Source organism: Macrobrachium rosenbergii, chromosome 5, assembly GCF_040412425.1.
Source record: "Macrobrachium rosenbergii isolate ZJJX-2024 chromosome 5, ASM4041242v1, whole genome shotgun sequence".
NCBI classification, from domain to species: domain Eukaryota; kingdom Metazoa; phylum Arthropoda; class Malacostraca; order Decapoda; family Palaemonidae; genus Macrobrachium; species Macrobrachium rosenbergii.
The window spans coordinates 49,103,994-49,129,517 of record NC_089745.1 but is presented as its reverse complement, the minus strand read 5'-3'; the positions used below and the strand labels follow the sequence as shown (position 1 = coordinate 49,129,517).

Genomic DNA, 25,524 nt, shown 5'->3' with positions numbered 1-25,524 from the left:
AGGACACTTTTAACCCATGATATGCTAACAGAATTGCTTTTGTATGTTAAATTACATAACCTGGATGAGATGTTTGTATTTCCTATTTCATTCATGTACATTTTAAATAATACAGAACTGTACATACAACTACTAATCTAGACAATAATGCCCTGCCTTAGACCTCTAATTACAAATATTTCATAAACAATGGCTCTAATAACTGTTGTAACTGCACTCTAGACCCAAAATAACTTACCCGGGAGTGCGAATGGTCATGGAAACTGCATATGCCATCAGATCAGCTGCTCTTCCAGTACCAGCCACAACCACAACTGGAATGTTTCTCCTGACTGCCATGACACACTTCATAATAGAACTAATGCCACCTTCAACCAATAAAAGCACCACAGGAACTCCAAACCCAATAGGTTCTGGAACTTGGATGGCTTCTTCAAGGCGAGTCCTGTTCAAACATTAATGATAATAACCACAAAGCTACAATGGATATCTTACTGTGTAATTAATATAAGCACTTCAAGCATTCAATCATGTGTGCATCACCTCAATAATTTTTCCTAGACAAAATCCACGAAGGAAAGGGAAACAATGGAGTACTGCAAGGCCTTTTGACTTCTTGTCCTTTACTTAGCATATTTTCTTGATCCAGTTATACATACATATACATTATATACATATATGTATACATGTGTGTATGTGTGTGTATGTATAACTGAATCCTGACAATATGGAACATGGTGAATGTATAAATAAATTCAACAATCACAAAGGGAAAAGTGAAACATGGAGTGGTTACTAGGCCTTTTTACTGACTGTGTCTATTTAGTAAAGAAAAGAAAGTCGAAAGGCCTAGCAACCACTCCGTATTTCACTTTTCCCCTCATGGCTATTGCCTTTACATATACATATATATATATATATATATATATATATATATATATATATATATATATATATATATATATATATATATATATATATATATATATATATATATATATATATATATATATATATATATATATATATATATATACACACTAGCAAGGTATATGATTTTTATATATATATCCATATATATATAATACTAGCAAGGTATATAATTATATATATATATATATATATATATATATATATATATATATATATATATATATATATATATATATATATATATATATATATATATATATATATACAGTAAACCCCATATTCGCACCCCGTGAATAGCTACAACCCGCGAATATTTAGAACACTTCTAAAAACACTTAGAGCTGCCTATTTTGACAGTTCAAACACACAAAAACAAACTAAAAATGCTTATACAGGTATTATTCTACTTACAATAGGGTTAGGTTCCAAAAAAAAACCCATCATTTGTTGGAAAAAACGTATCTTGAATATAGCCAAGCCTACACTTGGGTATTTAGTACCATGTATACAGTAGCGCAGCCTACATTATACTGTACTCTATATTCACATATCGTGTTATACAAACATCAACATAGTGAATATGAATCTTTTCCATGGATCTTTTAAAATGTTATGCCTTAATTCACTGTATCCAATAATACTGTATATATATTCTTATATTGCTTTTGTATTATAAATTGCGATCATAGCAATCAATGTTTTGGTTTGGAAATCTTTACATGGTGTTTATTTCGCCGTGTTTAACTCAGTTCAGAGCGCTTTTCTTCCTTCTAGTTAGCGTAAATGAATCTCTAGATACTTTATTTATGGGGCAACGTTATTTTTCGTTATACTTTACGGAGTGTTTTTAAGTCGAAATATAACTTAAATACGTCTCGTTGTGAAATTAATTTTTTTTTTCGTTAAGAGATGATGCTGGCCGTTTGTTTTGTTTAAAAAAAATCAAGATTCCTTTCGCAATTTCTCTTGATTTCATCATAATTCGAGCTTTACATATTTATCGTTTATCGGCGTAAAAATAGCAGTAATGTGTTCTTTCATGCCCAGTAGTTTTGATTAAAATACTTTCTCTCCAATTTTAATTATGGTCGAGTTTCATCCATGTTGCCGATGCACGATAATTTATGGTCATTAGCAGCTTGAACATTGTTTTCTCAGCTTCAGCTACAACTTGCAGCTTAAATTTAGTAGTATATTTCCTTGCTGATCTTTTATCTATACCGAATAAGAGTATAATGTAAAAATATATCAGTCCTATTCTAATTAATGTCATTTGTACTATAACCTACCGTAATTGTGTATTACCATATGATGGTTGAAATACAAGCAAGAGCTGTTGTTATCCGATTTGGTAATAAACAAAACAAGAGTTTCTCAGTCAGTTGTTTATAGCTGTACGCATTTACGCAAGAGTATAATGTTATTAACCATACTTTTATCATTCTCTGTTACTTTTTCAACTAGAAGATGGCATAAAGAGTTGGAGGAAAAGAAGCTGGTCTATTGTAATTTGATCTCTCTCGCTGCCTGTATGCTGCTGCCTGCGCCCGTGCAAAATTTAAAAAAGGGATTTTGACAGAGGAAAAATCTATTTCTGAGTCCAGTCCCGTGTCAGCCGGTGAAATTCCATTACAGCACGAATTTCTAGGTATAACAATGCTAGATATACCAGAGAAAAAGAGCTTTCAGGAAAGCTGGGGTTACTACCCCCAGTCGATCGTCTTTTAGGAAGACGTCGGTATAATGAAGGGTGAGTGAATATTGTCGTATCGGTATTAATTGCTTACCCCATTGGAACAACGAATTATTGTAAGGTGAAATATCGTAACTCGAGCATTACTGGAGTATTGTAATAGTTTTATCACAAGAAGTGCATTTAGTCATGAAATGAGATGAAAATACAGTAATTAGTGAATATTTCTCCGTGAAAAATACTGTGAATGGGTGGATTTTCAGTGAATAATGCTTATTTATGTTCCATAGAGAAAGACACGAATAGTTGAGTCCATGAATTGTGAGACCGCAAAATACAGGGGTTTACTGTATATATATATATATATATATATATATATATATATATATATATATATATATATATATATATATATATATATATATATATATATATATATACTGTATATATATATTTTGGATTCACTTTACCTTGGGAATAAGTTACACTCGAGGGAAAGTATGACTGTTATAGGGCATTTGCCCCAGCCAGGATTTGAACCTGTGCTGTTGGTTTAGATACAATGAAAGCAAATCAAATTAATCAAATTTGAGTAAAAGTTAATCCCAAGCCAAAGTGAATTTGATATTAAGTATATTACTTGTGGCTTAATATTTATAAGTATAAGAAAAGTCATGTACAGTATACTTGTGCCAAACTTTATAAATACACACACACACACACACACACACATATATATATATATATATATATATATATATATATATATATATATATATATATATATATATATATATATATATATATATAAAAGCCCCCACATTTGCGTTCTCATGATTTGCGGACTCACGCGTTCGCGGGTTTCTCTGTGGAACATATCTGGCCATTATTCGCATAAAATTTGCCCATTTGCCATATTTTTCACTGAGAAATATTCACTAATCACAGTATTTTCATATAATTTTCATGAATAAATGCACTTTTTGTGATAAAACTATTAAAATACTCAGGTATATGCATTTTTACAGGGTTTTCCTGTGTTTAAACTATCAAAATGGGCAGTTCTACGTGTTTTTAGAGGGGTTTTAAGTATTCGCGGATTTTAACTATTCACGGAGGGGGTGTGGGACGCATCCCCACGAATATGGGCAGTTCACTGTATATATAATATATATATATATATATATATATATATATATATATATATATATATATATATATATATATATATATATATATATATATATATATATATATATATATATATATATATATATATATATATATATATATATATATATATATATATATATATATATATATATATATATATATATATATATACAGTGAACCCCGATTCACGGGGATGCATCCACAGCGCCCCAGCGAATAGGTCAAATCCGCGAATGCTTAAAACCCCTCTAAAAACACCTAGAACTGCCCATTTTGATAACTTAAACCAAGAAAAACCAAGTAAAAATGCTTATACCCGAGTATTTTAATAATTTTATCACAAAAAGTGCATTTATTCATGAAAATTATATGAAAATACAGTAATTAGTGAATACTTCTCAGTGAAAAATACAGCGAATGGGTGAATTTTCCGCAAATGATCGCTAGATATGTTCCACAGAGAAACCGCGAATGCGTGAGTCCGCGAACCACGAGAACGCGAATACGGGGAGTTTACTGTATGTATATATATTTATCGGTGCCAATAAGTAGTTAACAGTGCCGATAAGAGGTTTATTGGTGCTTACGAAGTCGTAAACGCCATTTATTACCATAATTATCGGCGATTTTTGGTTATCACACATTTACTAAATATAAAATTCAAAACTTACCTCACTTACAGCCAGATACCTTGTAACAAAAGATATGACTGAATAATCTAAAGACAACCAGTGATCCCTTAAAAGACTTATCAATAATGTGAGGTTTCAATATTTAAACATGAAATATACTATAGTATACTAAAGACCATAACACCATTAAGATCTCTATTTCCACGGCAAAATTGTCTCCTCGATACGATTCACTTAAAAAAAAACTGAAGGAACAAAACTCTCTCTCTGATTCACTTACAAAAATAATCAACCCTACCACTGGTGGTCAGCAAATGAAACAGTTGTATAAAATTTTAAATATAAAATTTTATTCTTAATAAATTAAAGTTACTATTATTCTGAAACTGAAATTAAGTAATTTTGGAAATAAAATTTTAATTAATTCTTGGATCTAATTACGAAACAAAAGTTAAATTATCAAAGCAAAAATATTAAGATCTGAAAGAAAATGAAACTCAACAAAGAAACAATCTGAACATTACTATGACAAAATATACACAAAATATGAAAATGCAAATATGTCAAAAACAACAAAGTGGTATCAAAACTTTTCACCTTTACCTGACCAGTTTATCAGACACTAAATCACAAATACTCACAAAAGATAGGTCGATCTAAACAATACACACAAAAACCAGGCCTTTCAATGTTTTTACCTTAAATGCTGCAGCGCCCATTACACATTTACACAACTCTGTTAAACTTCACAATCAAAATCACAACCAAAGAGTGACCAGCAATAATGTACTTTACATTACAAATTTATATATGAGAGAGAGAGAGAGGGAATGACTTTAACGTGATCAACGCAGCATGACCCCTAGTATTAGAAATGAATCTTTTACTCGAGACTCGCCAATTTAAAACCTCACAGAATGTTCTATGTTCGTATGGGACAAATCCCGCAACCAGAGTTATACGCAATCAAAGGCTCGCTCACAGCAATCAGCAAGTGGTTTCTACCCTCTGCCAGACTTAAGATGATGCAAGCATACCCATCCTAACATGAACATTACCTACGTTCATCTCGTATGTACGTAAGTGACTAAGCCTTTAACCAGAGCTAAAGCAGATTACGTGTTCAAAGGCCGGCAATCGGCACATGGCCACATGAGCACTTGTCTGGCGTAACCTTCTTTACTTACATTAATATAGAAACTATAACACGGTATTACAACTGTGAAGTTTAACATAGACATCTATACAAACAACATTTCAATACTGTTACATAGAATGTTTCCTGTATACAAAAAACATATAACAAAGAAAAAAGGAAATTACAATAACATTCTGAAAAAAATACATAAAGCATGGGAATCAAAGTATCTTAGTTTCATGCAAAAGTTTATAAGAAAAATACGAATTTGGTATGTAATTGCAGAAGGTAGCCTAAACAGCATAACTAAAATAAACAGTAAGAGAACGAAACTACATTAATGAGAAATAATTGAATAAATGTAACCTCCTTTTGAATGGTAAGGTGCTTTTATTTTCAGAGCAGACGTCACGTTTACAATGAGAGAGAGAGAGAGAGAGAGAGAGAGAGAGAGAGAGAGAGAGAGAGAGAGAGAGAGAGAGAGAGAGAGAGAGAGAGAGAGAGAATAAAAAGTAATGTGCATTAATAACATTGATAAATGGTGCAATGCATAAATGGAATGATGGAAAAATACATAAAATGAAGGAGAATAAAATAAATGAATGAAATATAATATAGTTAATAAAAGCGTAAAAAATGTCCACATGAACTATGTCACTTAACAGCACAAGAATAACAAAAAACTTCTAATACATACCCAATGTCAACTTACATTATTCTTATCCTTAGCAATGGAAAAAATTTACGATGGCATTGCCATAAACTATATATTTGGTATCCAATAACAAAAACCTATTATAATGTGTATTCCTACCTGAAGTCATCAGAGCCCTTGAACATATTTCTTGATCCATTATCAATAAAAATGAAGTGAGTATGGTCCCCATTCAAGGACACAGGCTTGAGGTGTCCAAACTTATCTTGAACTTTGTACCTGAAGAGAACATGCAAGGTTACTTTTTGGCATAGCTTCCTCAAGCCACAAAGACTTTTTCAGAACATGTAAGGTTACTTTTTTGGCATAGCTTCCTCAAGCCACAAAGATTTTTTCATAGGTTACACCAGTGTTTTAAAATGCAAAAAAAAAAAAAAAAATTAAGACAAAAAAATTACCAGACAAGTAGGAAAAGATATTTCATAATAAGTTCAGCAACTTTAAGTCTAACAAACTTCCTATACTATTTCTTTGTCCTCTGCCATCTAAGCCATGCCAACCTACTTTACAATCTAGATTAGTAGATCTTGGACACTTTAAAGTCATCAAAATAACAACAAACACCACATAAACAACCACTGTTGGGAATCTATGAGAATAGTTTCTAAAATACCCACAGATAAAAAGAAATAGTGACATACCACTATAGCGCACGATGATTAAACCAGTAAAACTATCTTCAAGTCCATAAAGCAAGGTATCTTTCAAAATATAAAAATTAGTTAACAAAACCCCCCATACACAAAATCAAAATGATAACTACAGTACAGTATGTGCATTTTTTTTAATAGCATGGGCAGCATAGCCTTACCTACATGGGAAACTACTTTTCAAAGTCAAACTCAACTCATAAATTTGCATAACTGACATTCTTTTTCAAAGATCTTGTCTCAAATCTTGTCCTTGAAATCTTCAATATCCTTGATTTTGTTCTAAGGGTCTGTTTAAATGTATAAAAGACAGAATAACTCTGGAGCTCTTGTATCATCTCCATGATGTTCCTTTGGGTTAAAATGATGGAATCAATCATGGAAACTAAAAATGCAAGCAGACCTGAGGTGTATATACTGCACACAATGTTTTTCTTTAATTTATATGTATTTTCCCATTAGAAGGGAGGATCCAGAAAGTGTTGCCCTTCTGGTTTTCAGCGAGTATATTTTTGGATGAGGTTGTTAGCCCCACACCCTTCCCTAAGAAGGTTCAAAGAGTTTATGTGCCAGTGAAACAGTGCTTCTTTCCTTCACTGGTTATACTTGTGAAACTTATGCATAACACTGATTTTTTCTCATCTTAAAACTTTTATGTGCTAAGTTAGCTAATCAGCTTAAAGTCTTGAAACCCTTGCAGAATGCAAGTAAGATGCTTGGAGATTTTTTAACTTTTATGATACCCCATTGGTAATTGATAAGGAAACAGAGTTTTTCCCTTAGAAGAAAACCTAGAAGTCATTATCACCAGTGCCTTACAACATTTTAAGCAGTTTACTGCATATAAGTTGCATGGAAGTTCAGAAAATACTAACATACATCAAGCCAAACTTGAGGGTTGTTGTAGCTCAGATGGTTTTGCCTAGACTTTACGTGCGAAGGTCACAAGTTCAAGACCTGATCATGGCTTGAATAGACATCACTGACAACAATTAACTAGTGTACAGTATCTTATGAAAATTTGGCTATAACCAAGGACTGGGGCACTTTCAGCCATTCAGTGCTGAAAGAAGGGAATTGAAGTGGCTGAACAGGAAGACAGAAGATAGGAAGCATGAATGGAAGGAAGTAATGTAAAAAATAAACTTTAAAAAAAGTTTGCACAGTTAGAGGATAAAGGGACGCTGTATTCAACATCCAGTAATATTTACATGAAGTGCACTGATATCATTACTCTCAACGGGTTGTCACTGGCAACGTGACCTTACTGTATCTGTGTGCTAGGGACTGGGATGGAAGATTTTGAGGTGTCAACAAGTCTATGTACTAAGTCATCAGCAGCTCCTGTCTAGTTCCCTGTGGTCCTGGCTTAAGTGGGGAGTAGTCTTGTATATGTACCAACCACCTGTTTTTTTTTTTAAGTGCTTCTTCAAATGGACTACAGTCTTTGAAAACTTGCACTCATATAACTACTATATAAGTACTATGCTACTCTTTCCACTTTTTAAGAATTTGTTTATCCAAAGTAAGTTCAATTCAACATAACATAAATCAGCCAATGTACTGAACATTACATAGCACAAACATTTAATCCCTGAGCTACTTACTTTACAAGGGCAAACTCTCCAGGCTCTTCATTGATCAGACTTTTTCTGCCTTCAACATACCCCCAAGGTACCACACCCAAGCACCTTATGGCCCTTACCAAGTCATTTTCCTCCTGATGAAAAAGTAAATGGTAATCTGTAAAAGGTAAAGTTCACATGGCAATGCAAATTTCAGTCTATCAACAATTTATGTTTAGCAAATAGTAACTTCAGTAACTCTCAAGCAGTGTAAATACTGACACATTTACTTACGTCGGAAAAGAATGTTTTTCTTTTGATCTGGAATAATAGTAAACAAAAAAGATATAAGTACTACTATAATGTATATTTAATCATTCATTGGCAACTATAGCTAACTGTTGCTGGTATATCTAGGTACCGGTTAATGTGCCAGTCTTGAGAACATGAAATTAAAAAAAATTTAGTACAGCATTACAAAGGATAAAATTAATTTTATGCATCTTCACTACCACTATTATGAGGGAATGTGACTGTTTTCATCTGCCTTCTGTGAACAAAACGGTTTACATCAAAGTTATATCCTCACACTGGCATAATATTAAACTGCTTTAAGAAAAAAAAAGGATAAAAATTTTAAAATTCCTTTTACCTTGACAATATACTGCCCTTGGTTTACAGCGTCCCCAACACTTTTCATCACCCCAACATTCACTCCACCAGTAACAATCCAAGCATTGGTTGATTTTACAGCCTGGTAAACAAAAGCAATGAAGAAATGTAACTGCACGTCCTCAAGTTTCATTTTCATAAAACAAAACTCAAGAATTATATCACAAAAATTTTGTATTTTAGAGTTCATAGCAACTTAATTTGCCATCTAAAGTACTTTTACCACTGTAGAATAAATCCTTTCTCACAATGAACCCAAATTTAATGGTCTCAAAAGATGGAAAACTTAAGAAATAAGTATGAGGTTTAAATCTTAAAAATCAGGATTCTTGAGGGATCTTAAAATGACCTTCGTTCCTTACCTTACTAAGATATATACAGTATACCAGAGTGCAGAGTTATACAGAGTAATGGGGAAAAATACAATACTGCTTAGATAAATAATTCATTCATAAACCAAAGGATCACAGACCTTTCAAAATACGTTAATTCATCCTATCAATAAAAAAAATATAAATTATATGGTTGGCTATGGTCTATCAGAAAAAACTAGTTGTAAGTTAGAAAAACTTTTTTCCACTGATTTGTAACTATTGTTTGTTTGTCAGAGCAACTCTACCCAAAAAATCATTGTTACACACCAAGTATACTATAGAAAACTTTACAAAATGAGCAGTATATCTGCTGATTCTATGCTATAACTTTTAATACCCCTCTCAAGTACAGTATTAATATCCTATGTATGTACATTAAACATTTTATGCATATGTAGTACCTTGATTAAACCAGTGCTAAAAATCTCCTTCTTCTTGCCATCGAGTTTGAAATTCTTGGCCCCACCAGTGACAGATATAACAAGTTGTGGCCGGTTTGGTTCCAACAGTCGCCAATAGTCAGAAAGAAGAGTCACAACACTTTCCATACGAGTGTCATCAGCTATACGAACATACTTTGATGGTTTGGTAGAGCCTTTGGAAAGTAAGTTTCAATCAACAATATCAGAACCTAAATTCATAAATTTTCAAAATACATGAAATTTCAATATTAGTATTTACAATGCTACACTTTGAAGTTGGTCATTTGATGGTTTTTCTTCGGCTAAGTATCAAGATAGCCTTATCCATGGATGCTAAAACACCTAAATTACTGCAATTAAAACATTTTATTCATAAGTAAAATACTATTCATTAATGTATAATTTTAATCACAGTACTGTACTTCCTATGAAGGGAAGACATGGTCCTCCAATATCAGAATTATAATGATAAGGAACAACTTTTCCCACAGTGCAAAATTTTATTCCAACTACTGTACTGTTGTACTGGATTTACAAAACTTTCCATTTACATATTGTGAAACCTCCTGATATTTTGCTGAAGAATATTCAGTCGCTATGAAATTGGGATTTAGGTAACAAGACTTACAACTGAAATATGATCTGTACATAAATCTCAAATATTGGTATATATAACACCAAGATTAAAAATTTTCATTCCATAGAAATCCAACACTGGATAAACCAATTGTTACACATAATCAATTCATAAAACTGCTACATGACAGAAGTCTAAGTCTAAGACAGAATGCTCATATGACCCATCATTTTTCTCTTTCCAGATGACAAATGACAATGCTCATTAAAGGAAATGAGTAAAAAAATAGAGAGAAAATAAAAGCATCAAGTCCAGTAGCTACAGAAGCTGAGGCACAGACTCCCAAAATATATGCAAATGCTGATTAAGCAAATTACGTACTACAGTTACCATTTCACACTCTCTATGAAAAGAAACACATACTGTATATGACAGCCTATGGGTATATGAAGTCACAATTATATAATATCAAATCTAGTTGATCTTATAAATTTTCAAATGCAACTGTAACTTTGCATGTTAAATAATGACTGTATTATACACAAACATCATATTTATGCTAGTAACAAATCTTTATGTTTTGTAACCTTTTAAGATTTCCACATAACTGGCAGGAATATTGAACGTCATCTCATAAGTGTAGTACAGAATTCCTTAGAACATTATACAGCATTTACCTGTTGTTTCGTTCATAAACTCAATCTTCCCGTAAGCATTAGTAGGGAAGTGTCTGAAGTGCGTCTCGGGTGTCCATTTACTATCAGGTGGAGGTATTTTTGTTTCTCCTAATGTCTGTTTGGGTTCCTGCAGGTAAAACTTATTGTTAGTTATGTTAGCTGCCATGCCTCCTTTGGTCAACATATTTAAACAGCAATGATAATCCAAAATTATCTTACTGAAAATAGAACTTGAACCTGAGTGGAAGCAAATACAGTACTACCTTATATACACAAACCTATCACCTTATGGTGGAACAAATTACCAAATGCAGAGTTGCAAAATAAGGAAGAGCCTTCACACATCTACAATTCATTAAATGAACAAACAAATTTGTAAGATAAACACCAGATTGAAGGAGAAAAAAAGTTTATAACATTAAAAAAGGCCAAATATTCAAAGTAATTTGTATTTTTCCTAGGTATACAAACCAGAGCCTTTCATATATGTTGTATCCTTTGGCACAAGCTACAAATTGTAAAGCCCATCTATTAAAACTAAAAATTAAATAATTTACATTATTGTATATTTATTCATTCATTTATTTTCTGTAGATATTATATTAGTGTGTGTTTGCCTGCTTGTATAGCTATTTAATATATAATTTATTTGGCATACTTTTGCTAAGTACTGTATAAGGACTTTTTCTGAAATTTTAGATTAAGTGATAGCATGTAATATGCCTGGCACTACCCATTGCACCCTTTCAAATCAAGGACTGATGAATGAGGATGGCATCGTAAATATTAGCATGCATCTCCTTCCTCGAGTAATCCACATATATCCCCTACTTTGTACAAATTTCTTTTGTGCACAAAGAAAAAAAGTGAATATATGCAGAGGAGAAAGTTGAGTACTTACAACACTTGATGTTCTAACCCACTATTGGTCCTCAGTCCAGGTCATCATGAATTCAAGATTTTTCTAATCGTATTTTTTTATTGCTGTACTTTTACAGACTCTTCATTATACGTAATATTTTCCTCATTAATTTTTTCTTGGGGTTTGCGTACTGATTCAACCATATAACTCAAGATAAAATGCTAGTTGTCACTTTAGCAGAAAAATAAAAACAAATACTAAAGCAATTTATGCTGAAGAGAAAACACTAATAATTAGTATAACTGTCTGTATTACTTCTTAAAGGTTAGTTTTATAGTTCTTCATGGCAACTCTTTGTTCATTATCTATTATTACCCTGAATCTTATCACAAATGCTGTACAGTGACATTTATTTTTTTTAGCCTAACTTTAACAATAACTTTGCCCCTCATACCTGTAAGACATCACGTCCATAATCTCTTCTATGAATCATAGGATTATTTTCATCAAGTAAGTGCTCTATGGATGGTCCTCCATTGCTAAGCCCTTGTTCCAGAGTCTGAGAAAAAAATTAGATGAAATTTGTCTTGTCATATAAACGGCTAAAAGGTTTATTTGTAAGTAAAAACATATGTAGTGTACATGCACCACTTGGAGATGAAGTTGTTAAAAGTACAGTGGGTCCCCCTTACTCACGGATCAGCAATCGCAGCTTCAGTTATTCGCAGGTTTTTCTGTGGAACATACCTCCAAATATATCGCGGAAAATTTGCCACTTCGCGGATTTGTCTGAGTTATGTATATCCAAATATATCGCGGAAAATTCACCACTTCGCAGATATTAAAATGCTTTAATATCATTTCAAAGTTTAAGATTAAGATAGAGTACAGTAAATCACATGGGTACTCAACAGTGATCAATGTTGCATGTAGAAAATACTGATGAATTAGCTGTGCAGTACAGTACAGTACTGAATATAGTACGTACTACACAATGCGAATGTGGTATACAACACACAGAAGAAACCCGATGAAGTGAGAGACAGAGATGCGTTGTACCGCGAACTGTGTGTTTGCTGGGCTTGGGACAAACATTTTGGAAAAGAAGACCAATGATCCACTGCATTGACAATGCAATTTCAAGGCAAAATGATCCATGAAAGGTTTCAACTGCCAGGCCAAAGGTATTACTCACAGTCTTAAATACAGGATTTTGGCAAGTAAAAATAAAGGATGTGCAACTGACATTAATAAAACAATATTATAAACCTGAAGCAAAAACAAGCAATAACAATTTTATGTACAGCTGAATGAGCAAAACCATAGAAACAAACATTTTATTTGTATTTACAAAGAGGTTAGAAATTGCAAACAAAACGGAGAGTCTGTAATCCATGCAAAGGGGAGGAGATACAGTATGGTGGTAACAGGTCGTAGTAAATTCAAATTCATTCAGGTCTTAAGGAGAGGGGGAAAGAAAACAATCTTGATCATTTCTCACTATTATTATTATTATTATTATTATTATTATTATTATTATTATTATTATTATTATTATTATTATTATTGAGTCCTTTTGGCAATGGTGGGCTAAAAAAAAAAAAGACTATTCACTAGAGATAAACAATTCAAGAGAACTGCGTAGCTTGACTGTATCTCAGGAGACAAGGGACTGACATGAATGGACTAATTTAAAGATCCAAAAGTGTTGCATTTCATCGATAACCCCGCCATACTGGTCAATTTAAATGATCAATTCACCCTTGAAAACTGGTTGACCGATGAAGTTTTCCCTAACTACTCTAAGCCTATCACTTTAAATTATACCCTCATACACACAACAATATCTTACACCTATTTGGTGAATGAATGTTTACAATGCCTATTTTCTTATTTCCTTAAATTGTTGTTTCACTCTGTAATGTACATCTCAGTCTATCTGTCAAAATGTACTATAGCTGAATTCAAGAATTCCTGAGAAAAAACATCATCATCAGGGGAAACAAACAGAGACAAAAAATGCAAAATACTCATTTCCCTCAGTTTTGACGTTAAAGAATCTCTCAAATAGGAATCCCTATAATACTCCCTTTAATTTTCATTGTCTCCCTTTCTTATTTAAGCCAATTTGAGAGACTGATCTCATTCACTAATATAAGAAAAATAAAATTAAAAAAACTGGTCAACTTTACGCGGTACTTTTGTATGTAATATTACGCCACTAAGATCTTTTGAATCCTAGAGTTCCTTGTACTTTTTTCCTAAAAGGAAATATACGAAGATATTAAATTTTCCATGCAGAAATCAAACCCAAATATGTATAGTTAAGTGAGGGAGTCCGTGAATCATAATGGCAAGCAGCTTTGTGGTCTTTCAAAAGAGGTCCTTTCGCATGAATATTAATATTACATACTATTAGCATAAAGTTTATTTATAAAAACCTAGTAAAATATAAAAGACCCATGTACAAAACAAAAAACAAAGTACACTATATACTTCACTATATGTAGTATAGTGACTACTACTGAAATAACTAAAAAAGCTTGGTCTACAATAGTGCTTACATATTTCATCAACTCGAGACAAACGATGATGTGCATTACCTGTAATTCTTCACAGATGGTAGGAGTCTGTATAATTGGTGTATCAACTGGTGCCAAGGTATTTGACTTTCTAAAAAATGATTTTGACCTACGCGAGCCTCCAAATGATAAGGCCTTCCGCACACTTGCGGTCAAGCCACCAGAACTCTCAGCCTCATTCTCTGGGTGTTCCATCAGTGTTTTGAAACCTAATGGGTTCTTTGAAAACAAAAATGACTTATGAAACCAAAGGGCACTGTACGATATACATATCACCTAATATTGAAAATTGGAAGTATTGTACTGTAGATGGCATATTTCATATTTCAACTGAGTTTTCCCATTTCAACAATATTTGCAATAAATTCTCTTTACAGAATTTCACCAACCAATACAATGGACTCAAACACTCACTAAAGAAGATTTTGATCTGCAAACAGGTCTCAACAACTCAGTCAAAGGAATGTGTTCCTCCTGTTTCAGACCGCAATAACACGCCTCTGGTGTGAGAGCTTCTGGATTTTGAACATATCTGAAACAATGTTACCACTAGAATATGTTAAACATAAAAAAAGAAACGGTGGTCATGCAAGAAACAGCGCTACCAAGAACTAACAAACCAAACTCCATTCTTGGGCCTCATTGTGACTTGTCGCTCACAACACAACCTTTTAAGATCATTCCGGTTTCTTTCGCCAGAAAACCCATCATTGTATGTGGATAAAAATGAAAAACTCAAATATTACGTAAAAAATAAAATTAAATACAATAAATAAACAAAATCAGGCATAAATAAAATATAAAATCAGAAGACTTTCTCAAGGAGACGTAGACAAAATCTTCAACTACTTGCAGAGAGAGAGAGAGAGAGAGAGAGAGAGAGAGAGAGAGAGAGAGAGAGAGAGAGAGAGAGAGAGAGAGAGAGAGAGAGATTTAGTTACCTTCTTTTGACTTACAAGATAATCTTTACCCAATGACCAAAGAGGTCTTTATTTTGCAGCATGACTGCACCTGAGTAAGGAAAGTGTTATCACGTTGGCACTGTTAACCTTCATCAAATTCTGAAGTGCGGTAAGAATCTCTGGCCAAGAATGCTTAAAGGTGCTGGTTAGATAAGTCATATGCTACTGTATTATTGCCAAGGTTATAAGTACTCTACCTTGAAGACCTTCGCTTGTTCAATGTACTCCTGCATTTTGACAAACTAGTATGAACCTCTTATCTTTCGATTGGTGTGGGTTATTTTGACGTAAGTGTCATGTCCTGTACATCCTGGGCTGTCAGCATGATATTAAGAACAAAGTGCATTCCAAATGGTAACAGCATTGTCAGACAGCTTTATGGCTTTATATTTGGGATAAAGACACAAGTATGTTAACATTATTATTTTCAACAAACATGTTTTGGATAAACAGAAAAACTACTTTAATAAGAAGACAAAAAGAACCCCATGGATATTACTTACCTGAGGCATTCCTTACGAGTAAAATGAGATAATATAAAAGAAATGCTGATGTCTCTGGACTGCAAATTCCTCTTCTGCCTTTGCTGTGAACCCTTTGTTTTGCGTTTCAGACCAATTTTCTTTCTGTAATACGAAAAAAAATCAGCAAATAGCCAAACCAAGATCATCAGCTGAAACTTTAGAAAACCTTTAAGCTTAATTTTATTGTGAATGAAATACCAGTCCAAATCAGATAGGATAACATGAAGCTCATAAGTTGAAACTTGGGAAAATCTTTAACTGAACATAAACTTCGTATACTGGATTAGAAGGAACTGGCAATTGTTTACATAGTTTACTTAATAGTCTACAGATATTTTTTCTTAAAGATCACCTTTCAATTAACACAAAGCATGACTAGCATATTTGAGTACGCAACTCTTATTTCCTTAAATATCAAGCTGATAACTATGGGTACGGCAACTGAAGAAACAAAATTTACCAATTAGTCGTTTATTGCTACAAATAGCAGACAGTCTTTAACTGTAATTTTAAATGAAAAATCTTGGTACAGGGATCTTCATTTTCCCTTTTGAATAACTTACATGCTTTACTGTTAACTATATTTGGTGATATGGAAACAAAAAGGCATAAAACTACAATTCTGTGCGCTCTTCCACTTCAACCAAAACTAAAAGAAAATCCAACCTTCCCCCAATGTTAAAGTGAACTGAATATGAAAGTTGTAGTACTTTAAAACAGTTCTGATACCAAAACTCCCCTAAATTGCAACCAATTTCCACCTGAACTGTTTTTAGTCATAACTCCAGCTCACTCTACCTCTGCAGAGTCCATCGTTGATCCGTCATGGAGTAATTGGTGAGGTCACTCACTTCAAAGTTCTTAAACGGGTCCAGGGATATTGCAGAACGTCGCATTGAATCGGTAACTGTTGTTGACCTCGATGCTGGCCTGCTGCCTTGACGCCTAACATGAGTGCTAACTGACCTGCAATGCAAAGTTATGTGGTTATAATGTCACACTGCAAAGTTATGTGGCCGTAATGTCACTGCAAAGTTATAGAGCTATAATGTCACTGCAATGTAAACAATGGATCAAAAATAAACTCTAAAATTATAAAGTTTTTTTCTGTAAAAAAAATTCATGTATATAATATCACTCTGTATACTATTATGGTCTTGAATTGATTTTTTGTATTCATAACGAAATTGACTTTTTGTATTTATAACGAAGTTCTTAACACTTTCATTCAGTATATATCCCAAGAACCCGAGGAGATGCGATGCAATCTCTTAGTATTTTATCCATGTCAAATATTTCTAATTCATATCGATACTAAGGCTACATAGAAAAAAAATATACCCCCATATGAATGTATTTATGTTGTACGGGATTAAGCACAATGCTAAGATCAGGTATCATAAAAAAAATCCCTAGTTACAGTGAGGACATGCACCTTGTAAAATGCTGGTATTTTTGTTTACTGACAATATAACACTACATAAAACAAAAGTAATATCTGTACTAAAAATAAACGTAATACAAGCATCATGACAGTAATGTAAAACGGAAAAAATGACATAATAGCTTGCTACAGCAACATCCTCATTAAAGATAAACACCAATGGAAGACACTGGAATGGAATATAAAATTTAGGCTAACGGCCAATCGCTGGGACCTGTGAGGTCATTCAGTGCTGAAATTAATGATGAAACAATTGTTAAGCGAGTGTGAAAAGTAAGCTGGAAGAAAGAGGTATAACAAAAGAAATGAAAAGGGTTGCAGCTCTGGGCCGAAGGGACGCCGCAAAGAACCTTAAATAATGCCACGTGAGGTACACTGATAGCATTAGCCTTCTAAGGGAGTGGTAGACACTGGGTTCAATATTATTTTTCACCTTTTTAATTTTTATAACCCCAGTACTGCTACACTCACAGTGAAGGTTTATACCGTGCCTCTCAAGACAGCGAACTACAAGTATGGAGAACACAGTGTTCAGTAAGGAAACACAAGCATTTGTTTAAAAAGTGGTAAAGATTATGTGAACATTTTCATGTTTATGTCCTGTATGATAATACATTCCCCAGTAAAACACCTCTTCAGTTTATTTTCATCTTTAACGTAGTAAGTTTGTTGGAAATCATTCATATACTGGTAGCCTATAATGTTCATGTTATGAGTAGGAAGCGATGGTTTATGTGCAATAAACAATCACCCATGAATTATATATATATATATATATATATATATATATATATATATATATATATATATATATATATATATATAAACTTATCACTGTGCACTATTACAAATAATAACAGGACTTCATTTAAACAGGATGGTATCTAGCAGAGATATTTATGCAGAAAAAGTTACAAGCTTTCCAGAACTAACTGCCCTCATCGCCTGGTTGCCGTAACGATGAGGACAGTTAGATACCACCCTGTTTGAATAAAGCCCTATTATTGACATATAATTATATGTATACATTATATATATACATACATACATACATACATATATATATATATATATATATATATATATATATGTGTGTGTGTGTGTGTGTGTGTGTGTGTGTGTGTGTGTGGGGAGTGCAAAATTTCTATGTGGCCGTTAATTATTACACATTTCAATTTTTTAAAGGCGAATCAAATACAAATTACAAATTCAAGAGCCGGGTGTAAAACCTGAAAATACGTGTATGATAAAAAATGGATAAACAGTGCCGTACTGCAATGTCAGATTAAATAAAATAAATGAATAAATAAATAAATAGATATATAAATAAACTTTCGATCTTGAAGGCAAAGAAAAATGTCAGGTGGAAAATTTGGGGAACCTCGTAATATTTATGGATTAAGAAAGCCCAATACAGCCAAAAATAAAGAAATGTAGTGGCATCGGGAACGTAGCCAAAAGTAACGAAATCGTTGTCAAGTTTCATGAAGGAAACTACTTCTCATACTACTACTACTTCTCCTTCAGAGTACTGGGACATGAAAATCAATGTTACCCAAAGAAGTAGGCCAGGCAGCTAGTGCTGGATTAGTGGAATGAAAAGACTTGAAACAGGGAACTGCCAGTCACTGTACTCTAAAAATGTGATCAGCGCACGTGAGTTAATGTACGTTAGAATGATTCCAGAAGCGTGTTAACAACTGAAGAACAACTTGCGAAGACTGAACAATGGATTCGTCGCTGATTTCACAAAACAGCGGCTTAAAATGCCGTAAAAAAGATTTTTTTTTTGGCAGTGTCGAATATGTATTTTTTCAACTTTTTGAGTGATCTGCATCGACGGTGATATTATCAATGATTTCTTGTTTCAGATAAGTATCAAGTGTCTCGCTCACCATACATCCGAGATGGTGACTTGATACTTTGCTGAAACAAGAAGTCGGTGATAAAATCATCGTCGATGCAGACGACTCAAAATATATTTTTAAATGCATATTCGACACTTTGCCAAAAAAGGGACATCTTAGCCGCTATGATCAGGATTCGAACACAACAAGTAGCACGTTATTAATTTCTTTATCCCTTTGCATGATTTTCTATTGAATTCTGAACTAAAGTAGCATTACCGAGTTTGTAGCTAACATATGTATAACCTCACTACAATGAACTACACGTCATTCTCTGAGAGAGAGAGAGAGAGAGAGAGAGAGAGAGAGAGAGAGAGAGAGAGAGAGAGAGAGAGAGAGAGAGAGAGAGAGAGAGAGAGAGAAATCTGATGAAAAGTTTTCACCTTGAGATGATTCATTATATATATATATATATATATATATATATATATATATATATATATATATATATATACATACATACATATATATATATATATATATATATATATATATATATATATATATATATATATATATATATATATATATAAAGCTGAAACTGCAGGAAATCGTCAAAAACAAAATAACAAAATGCCAATTACTTTCGTGTATCTTACGCATCTTCGGGCAACGAAGTGACCCAAACTATATATATATGAAGTGAAGAAGAAATCTCTTGTATAAATGAAGAACAATGCAAAATCATTATTATCATTAAGCCATTAAAAACGAAAACAATGCCTTACCAAATTACTGAGCTATGATAAACACAAAAGTCATAAAAGAAACTGGCTAGCGGGTGAGTTACTGTACAGAAAGATGTGGAAAATATAAGAAAATAATTTGCATTCTTTCGACTTCTATGAAAGATTTCTTGTCTTCAGCTGACGACTGAATCATGGGTTTGTCGCTAAAATATCATGGTTATGATATTTTAAGAACAAACCCACACACACACACACACACACATACATATATACACAAGTGTGTGTATATATATATATATATATATATATATATATATATATATATATATATATATATATATATATATATATATATATATATATTTCAAGAGAAATTAAATTCGAATGCTGTATACGCTCAAATATACTACAATACATTTGTATCTCGCCACCACGCGTGGTTTATTCAGACAAATAAAATTTGTCACTCGCTAACACAACGATAGTTGCTAGGCTACTTTGTTAGTTCTTACTTTCACGCAAAAGGATCACGCAAAAGGATAAGGGTGAAGAAGAGGGGAGAAAGGGGGGGAGGAACTATTTCCAAACATAAGCGATGGGTGAAAAGTAGAGTAGTTCCTGCTGACTGCTGACCCACCAAGCGATCTAAAACATACATGCGCACGCACACACACCCATCCCTTGCACATATACATGCATACATACACATTATATATATATATATATATATATATATATATATATATATATATATATATATATATATATATACGCATTTGGTAAAGTGGGGTACCACAGGGGAATTTTTGTCACCTTTGCTCTTCTCATGGGTTCTGTAATGAACAGGTGACTAGAGATGGAAGATAAGGTTTACAAAGAAGTAATGATACAAATAAATTGACTAAGCTATGTAAATGCTGTTTCAATGAACAAACGCAAGATTACAAACGTTACTTAATATAATACATCGTATATTATGAGACGTGGGCCTCAAGATGAATCCAAGAAAAACAGCAGTAATGAGGACAGAGTATGCCCAAAAGAATGAAATAACACCAGATGGAGAAAGGATTAATAAAGTTGAATCTTTCATATATTTAAGAAGCAATGACATTAATTACAGGTTCTCTTGAGTTAGTATTTAGTAAAGCACGAAAAAAGGCAAATAAGGTTTTATAAGATTTGGAAATCAAATAAATTGAAACTTCACGCTAACGTAAGATAATACACGAGTCTAAATGCTAGGACGATCTATATTACTATACAGACATGATTCTTGTTTGTATTGTAATATAGAGAAAGCAGCTTCAAGAATATTAAGTCAAATGACAGGACAGAGTGAGAAGTGATACGATATGGGAAATGGGGAATGACAAAGTTCCAAATATAGATGAGAAAATGATGAAAGGGGAATGGGGATGGCTCAATTCCAGCTGAGCTGCTGTGAGCGCCTAAAAAGTTGGAAGACCCAGACCTATTTGGATATGAATTACGAGAAGGTAGGCCGTTGATTAGTGGAGATTTGTAGAAGATAGAGAACAAGAAAGAAATGAGTGGCAGAATTTCACTAGGTGCTTTGCATCATACGACTTTGGCAAAGATGATGATAATATATATAAATATATAATATAAGTTATACATATATATTGTTACGTGTGTGTCTTGGCTGATCAGTTATTGGTTAATTTACGTAAAGTTGCACGGCCCTGCAGGCCAAGAATACACGTAACCTGTCTCTTGAAGCCAAGAGTTAACCTCAAAGACAGACATTAATTAATCAAAGGTCGCCAGTTAAGGGTAATTAACCTTAAAGAATATTCAAGGAATAAAGACTTTATGATAAACATCACCAACTGCGGACGCAGAAAAATCTCTACTTGTTAAGATGGTATTAAATACAAAAAACACAACGGTTCTCCCCCCAAACAATGAGCGCTAGGCATAACGAATACCAGAGTATTAAAAATGACTTGCTTGCCTAAATCCCTGAGACTTACTGGGACAATTCGGCTAACGCTAACAATATAATAATTTGACTTAATCTAGACTTCGTAATAGCATATCCTGTAAGTGGTGGCTGGAGAATGAAACAAAGAAAACGGAAATACACAAAAGTTATTAGTCAATCGACGAAGCTTTAACAAGAATCGGACTTACCTTGAACGTCGAGTCGTTTGCGCATACAATGGATCTCAGGAGTCGGGATTCTGGCAGTCTTCCCAATTCACTAATTAATATAGATGTAGGAGCAAAAGTGGAGTAAGGGAACAAAGGGACACCGTTCCGGCACGCTACGCGGCATACTTCCTCGTTCGTGGTCTCTCTCTCTCTGACCTCGCTCGCGTTCCCGCAAGGTGAGGCGGCCTACTTTACACGGCGCCCCAGGCACTCCGACCTTGACAAAGACATCGCCGAATGCATAGAGTAAAGGGAAAGATAGCTTAAGGCCACCAGTACTAGAGATTATTGAGTGAAAACCCTCTCTGAGGTTTAGGTCCCTAATGCCATAGCATATTTTGTTTTTCGAACTACCCAGCCTATGCTCGGCACCATCTGTCTCTGCTGCGATCGTTATTTTGAATTGCCTGGTCTACCTGCGGGACAGAGATGTTCTCTGTCGAGGTCAATCTGACTAATATTCCTACACCTAAATACATCAAGGGCAAACAGCAGTAATATTTATAAAAATATATATACAAGTATTATATATATATATATATATATATATATATATATATATATATATATATATATATATATATATATATATATATATATATATATATATATATATATATATATATATATATATATATATATATATATATATATATATATATATATATATATATATATATATATATATATATATATATATTATATATACTGTATGTATATACATACACACATACACTATCAAGACCACAATCAACGCATAAAAAGGAACAGCAGATCTCTGTTACTTATGGCCTGTTCACACTAGCGGGCATGCCCGTCGGGCACTTGCAGCTCTTTATGTTTTCTCTCGCTTCTGAAGCAGTGATACCAGACAATCGCATCGCTCTGGCTCCATACTCAGTCGGCCAGTATAGTGGAACGGGTTATGGGAACAGTGTTTGCCCGTCGGGCAGTGCCCACCAGTGTGGTCAGGGATTAACACTGGATTCCTTGAATGCAGGACTATGGTGACCTCTAGACCTAAGTTTCAATATCAAATGCTGTATATCGTGATAATACACGATTTAAATGCCATTTTCTTATTACTCTCAAATCTTGTGTGTTTGTAATGACTACCAAAATACAGTCTGCCTGAAGTGACGACTGACTCTTTTCACCCATAAGGGACTCTGAACAACTTACAAACTATAACATAATATAAAATATCTATGCTTGTAAATTATATTTTAAAAATCATTGAAATGGCAAACTAATTTGATTCAATCAGGTGCATATTTCCTGCAAATAAAATCCGGTGAAACCACAGAATTACTGCAAGAATTCTAATACATTAAAATTCCAAAAGAAAATATTCTGCTTCATACCAAACATTCAGTTAATTCATTTCAACAGCGCTGAAAGTCTAGCTGTACGCGGTGGAATATTATACCCATGACGGAAATTAATAAGTAACTTAGAAGGGATAACGAGAAATTTCGCGTAAACCAATATTTCTTGAGCACACTAAGTTTACTGCAAGGAGGGTTTCTAAATAAACTACGCATGCATAAGAAAATTGTCGAGTGAACAAGCTGCGTATTACAGGGATTATACTTAAGGAAACCACTTATAAGTCTGTAGAAAGTTTACTTGTGCAATACTGCATAATAAAATATTGCTAAGAAGATGCAGAAAAGACTCTGGAGTAAAAGAACTTTCTTTAAACTATAAAATAATCCTTATGAAACAGTAAGGAAACACTTTAAACTTAGCAAAAATTTCGTCTGTTCAGAATAATGAATTTTAATGATATACAAGCAGGAAAAGTAATGAGCAAGCAAGATTTATGAAGTCCGGATAAAATCCGTCTGTTAGATTTAATCCCACTGGTAATCGTACAGAAAAAACATGCACTGTTGGGAAAATAAACAACGACCTTGACGTTCAGGAGAATCATATCTTCATCTTTCATATATTTTGGTAACTATAACTTAAATCGATTGATTAATTATGAAATTTAGGTCTTGAAGACTAAGCGCCGGAACCCATCTGGATTATTCAGCGCCGTAATGAAGGTGAAAAATATAAATTAATGAAATGGTTAATAATGAATTGGTGAATGATGACATACTAGTAAAATTCAGAGTTAAAATATGAACGTAAAAATTGAAGATAGAACCAACAAAGAATACTAAGAGCAGATCTCATTAAAATAACTAGATTCTTTCAGATGGCCCATAAGGTTATCTACCTTAACGTCATCATTTAAAATTTCTTGATAAAGGTTTTACATAGACAAGCATGCATCTGAGAATGAAAAAGGCGACATCATGGAACGACACTGATTCCAGAGTCTCTATGAAAACGGAACCAACTGGGAAATGAGAAGAAAAGAGTCAGTCAATGAAAAGAGGCAGAATAGTAAGGAAAAATAATCCTACAAAATATCACATACTTTACTTTAGTATAGGCTACAGTTGGCTGTGGGGGCAGTTCTGAAGCACTATTGGAATTTGATTGGATTGAGAAAAAGTTCAACAGTTAAGGGAAGTCTAAGTAGTGATATTTCTTTTACTTCTCGCATGATGGCAGCAAGAAAATTAAAACAAATATTGCTCATCGTTTATAAATGAATTCTGGCGTGGCGGATTAGTCACAACAGTATCAATACCTTACCGCTTCTCGATACTGGGTGTTCAAACGATTTCTGTAGGCGTGTTGCTATTCTGTTGTGCATTCTCTCTCTCTCTCTCTCTCTCTCTCTCTCTCTCTCTCTCTCTCTCTCTATATATATATATATATATATATATATATATATACAAACATACATACATACATACATACAAACAAATATATATACTGTACATATATGTATACACATATATGATAACACGTATTACCACAGGTGATAAAATAGGAGACGGAAAGTAGTTCCTGGCCGCTTTCGACTTCACTTCCAAGCCATTATAATCATTACATACATAGACACACACACAAACACAACACACAATATATATATATATATATATATATATATATATATATATATATATATAATATATATATATATGCATATATAATTTATATATATGTAAATATATATATATATATATAAATTTATATATATACAGTATATATTATATATGTTGTGTGTGTGTGCGTGTCTATGTATGTAA

General features: G+C 33.2%; 1 protein-coding gene across 1 annotated transcript in view; it reads right to left on the bottom strand.

The window, feature by feature from the left end:
• Positions 1-25,524, bottom strand: part of LOC136838766 (transient receptor potential cation channel subfamily M member 8-like) — a 69,751-nt gene that overhangs the window by 26,290 nt on the left and 17,937 nt on the right. The window contains exons 3-14 of the mRNA XM_067104269.1: positions 16,950-17,117; positions 16,131-16,253; positions 15,080-15,197; positions 14,687-14,884; positions 12,538-12,642; positions 11,222-11,348; positions 9,947-10,140; positions 9,152-9,253; positions 8,794-8,820; positions 8,542-8,654; positions 6,384-6,503; positions 239-445 (exon numbers count right to left, since the gene is read on the bottom strand). Of these exons, the coding sequence (XP_066960370.1) occupies positions 239-445; positions 6,384-6,503; positions 8,542-8,654; positions 8,794-8,820; positions 9,152-9,253; positions 9,947-10,140; positions 11,222-11,348; positions 12,538-12,642; positions 14,687-14,884; positions 15,080-15,197; positions 16,131-16,253; positions 16,950-17,117 (1,602 nt within the window). The remainder of the gene's footprint in view (positions 1-238; positions 446-6,383; positions 6,504-8,541; positions 8,655-8,793; positions 8,821-9,151; positions 9,254-9,946; positions 10,141-11,221; positions 11,349-12,537; positions 12,643-14,686; positions 14,885-15,079; positions 15,198-16,130; positions 16,254-16,949; positions 17,118-25,524) is intronic.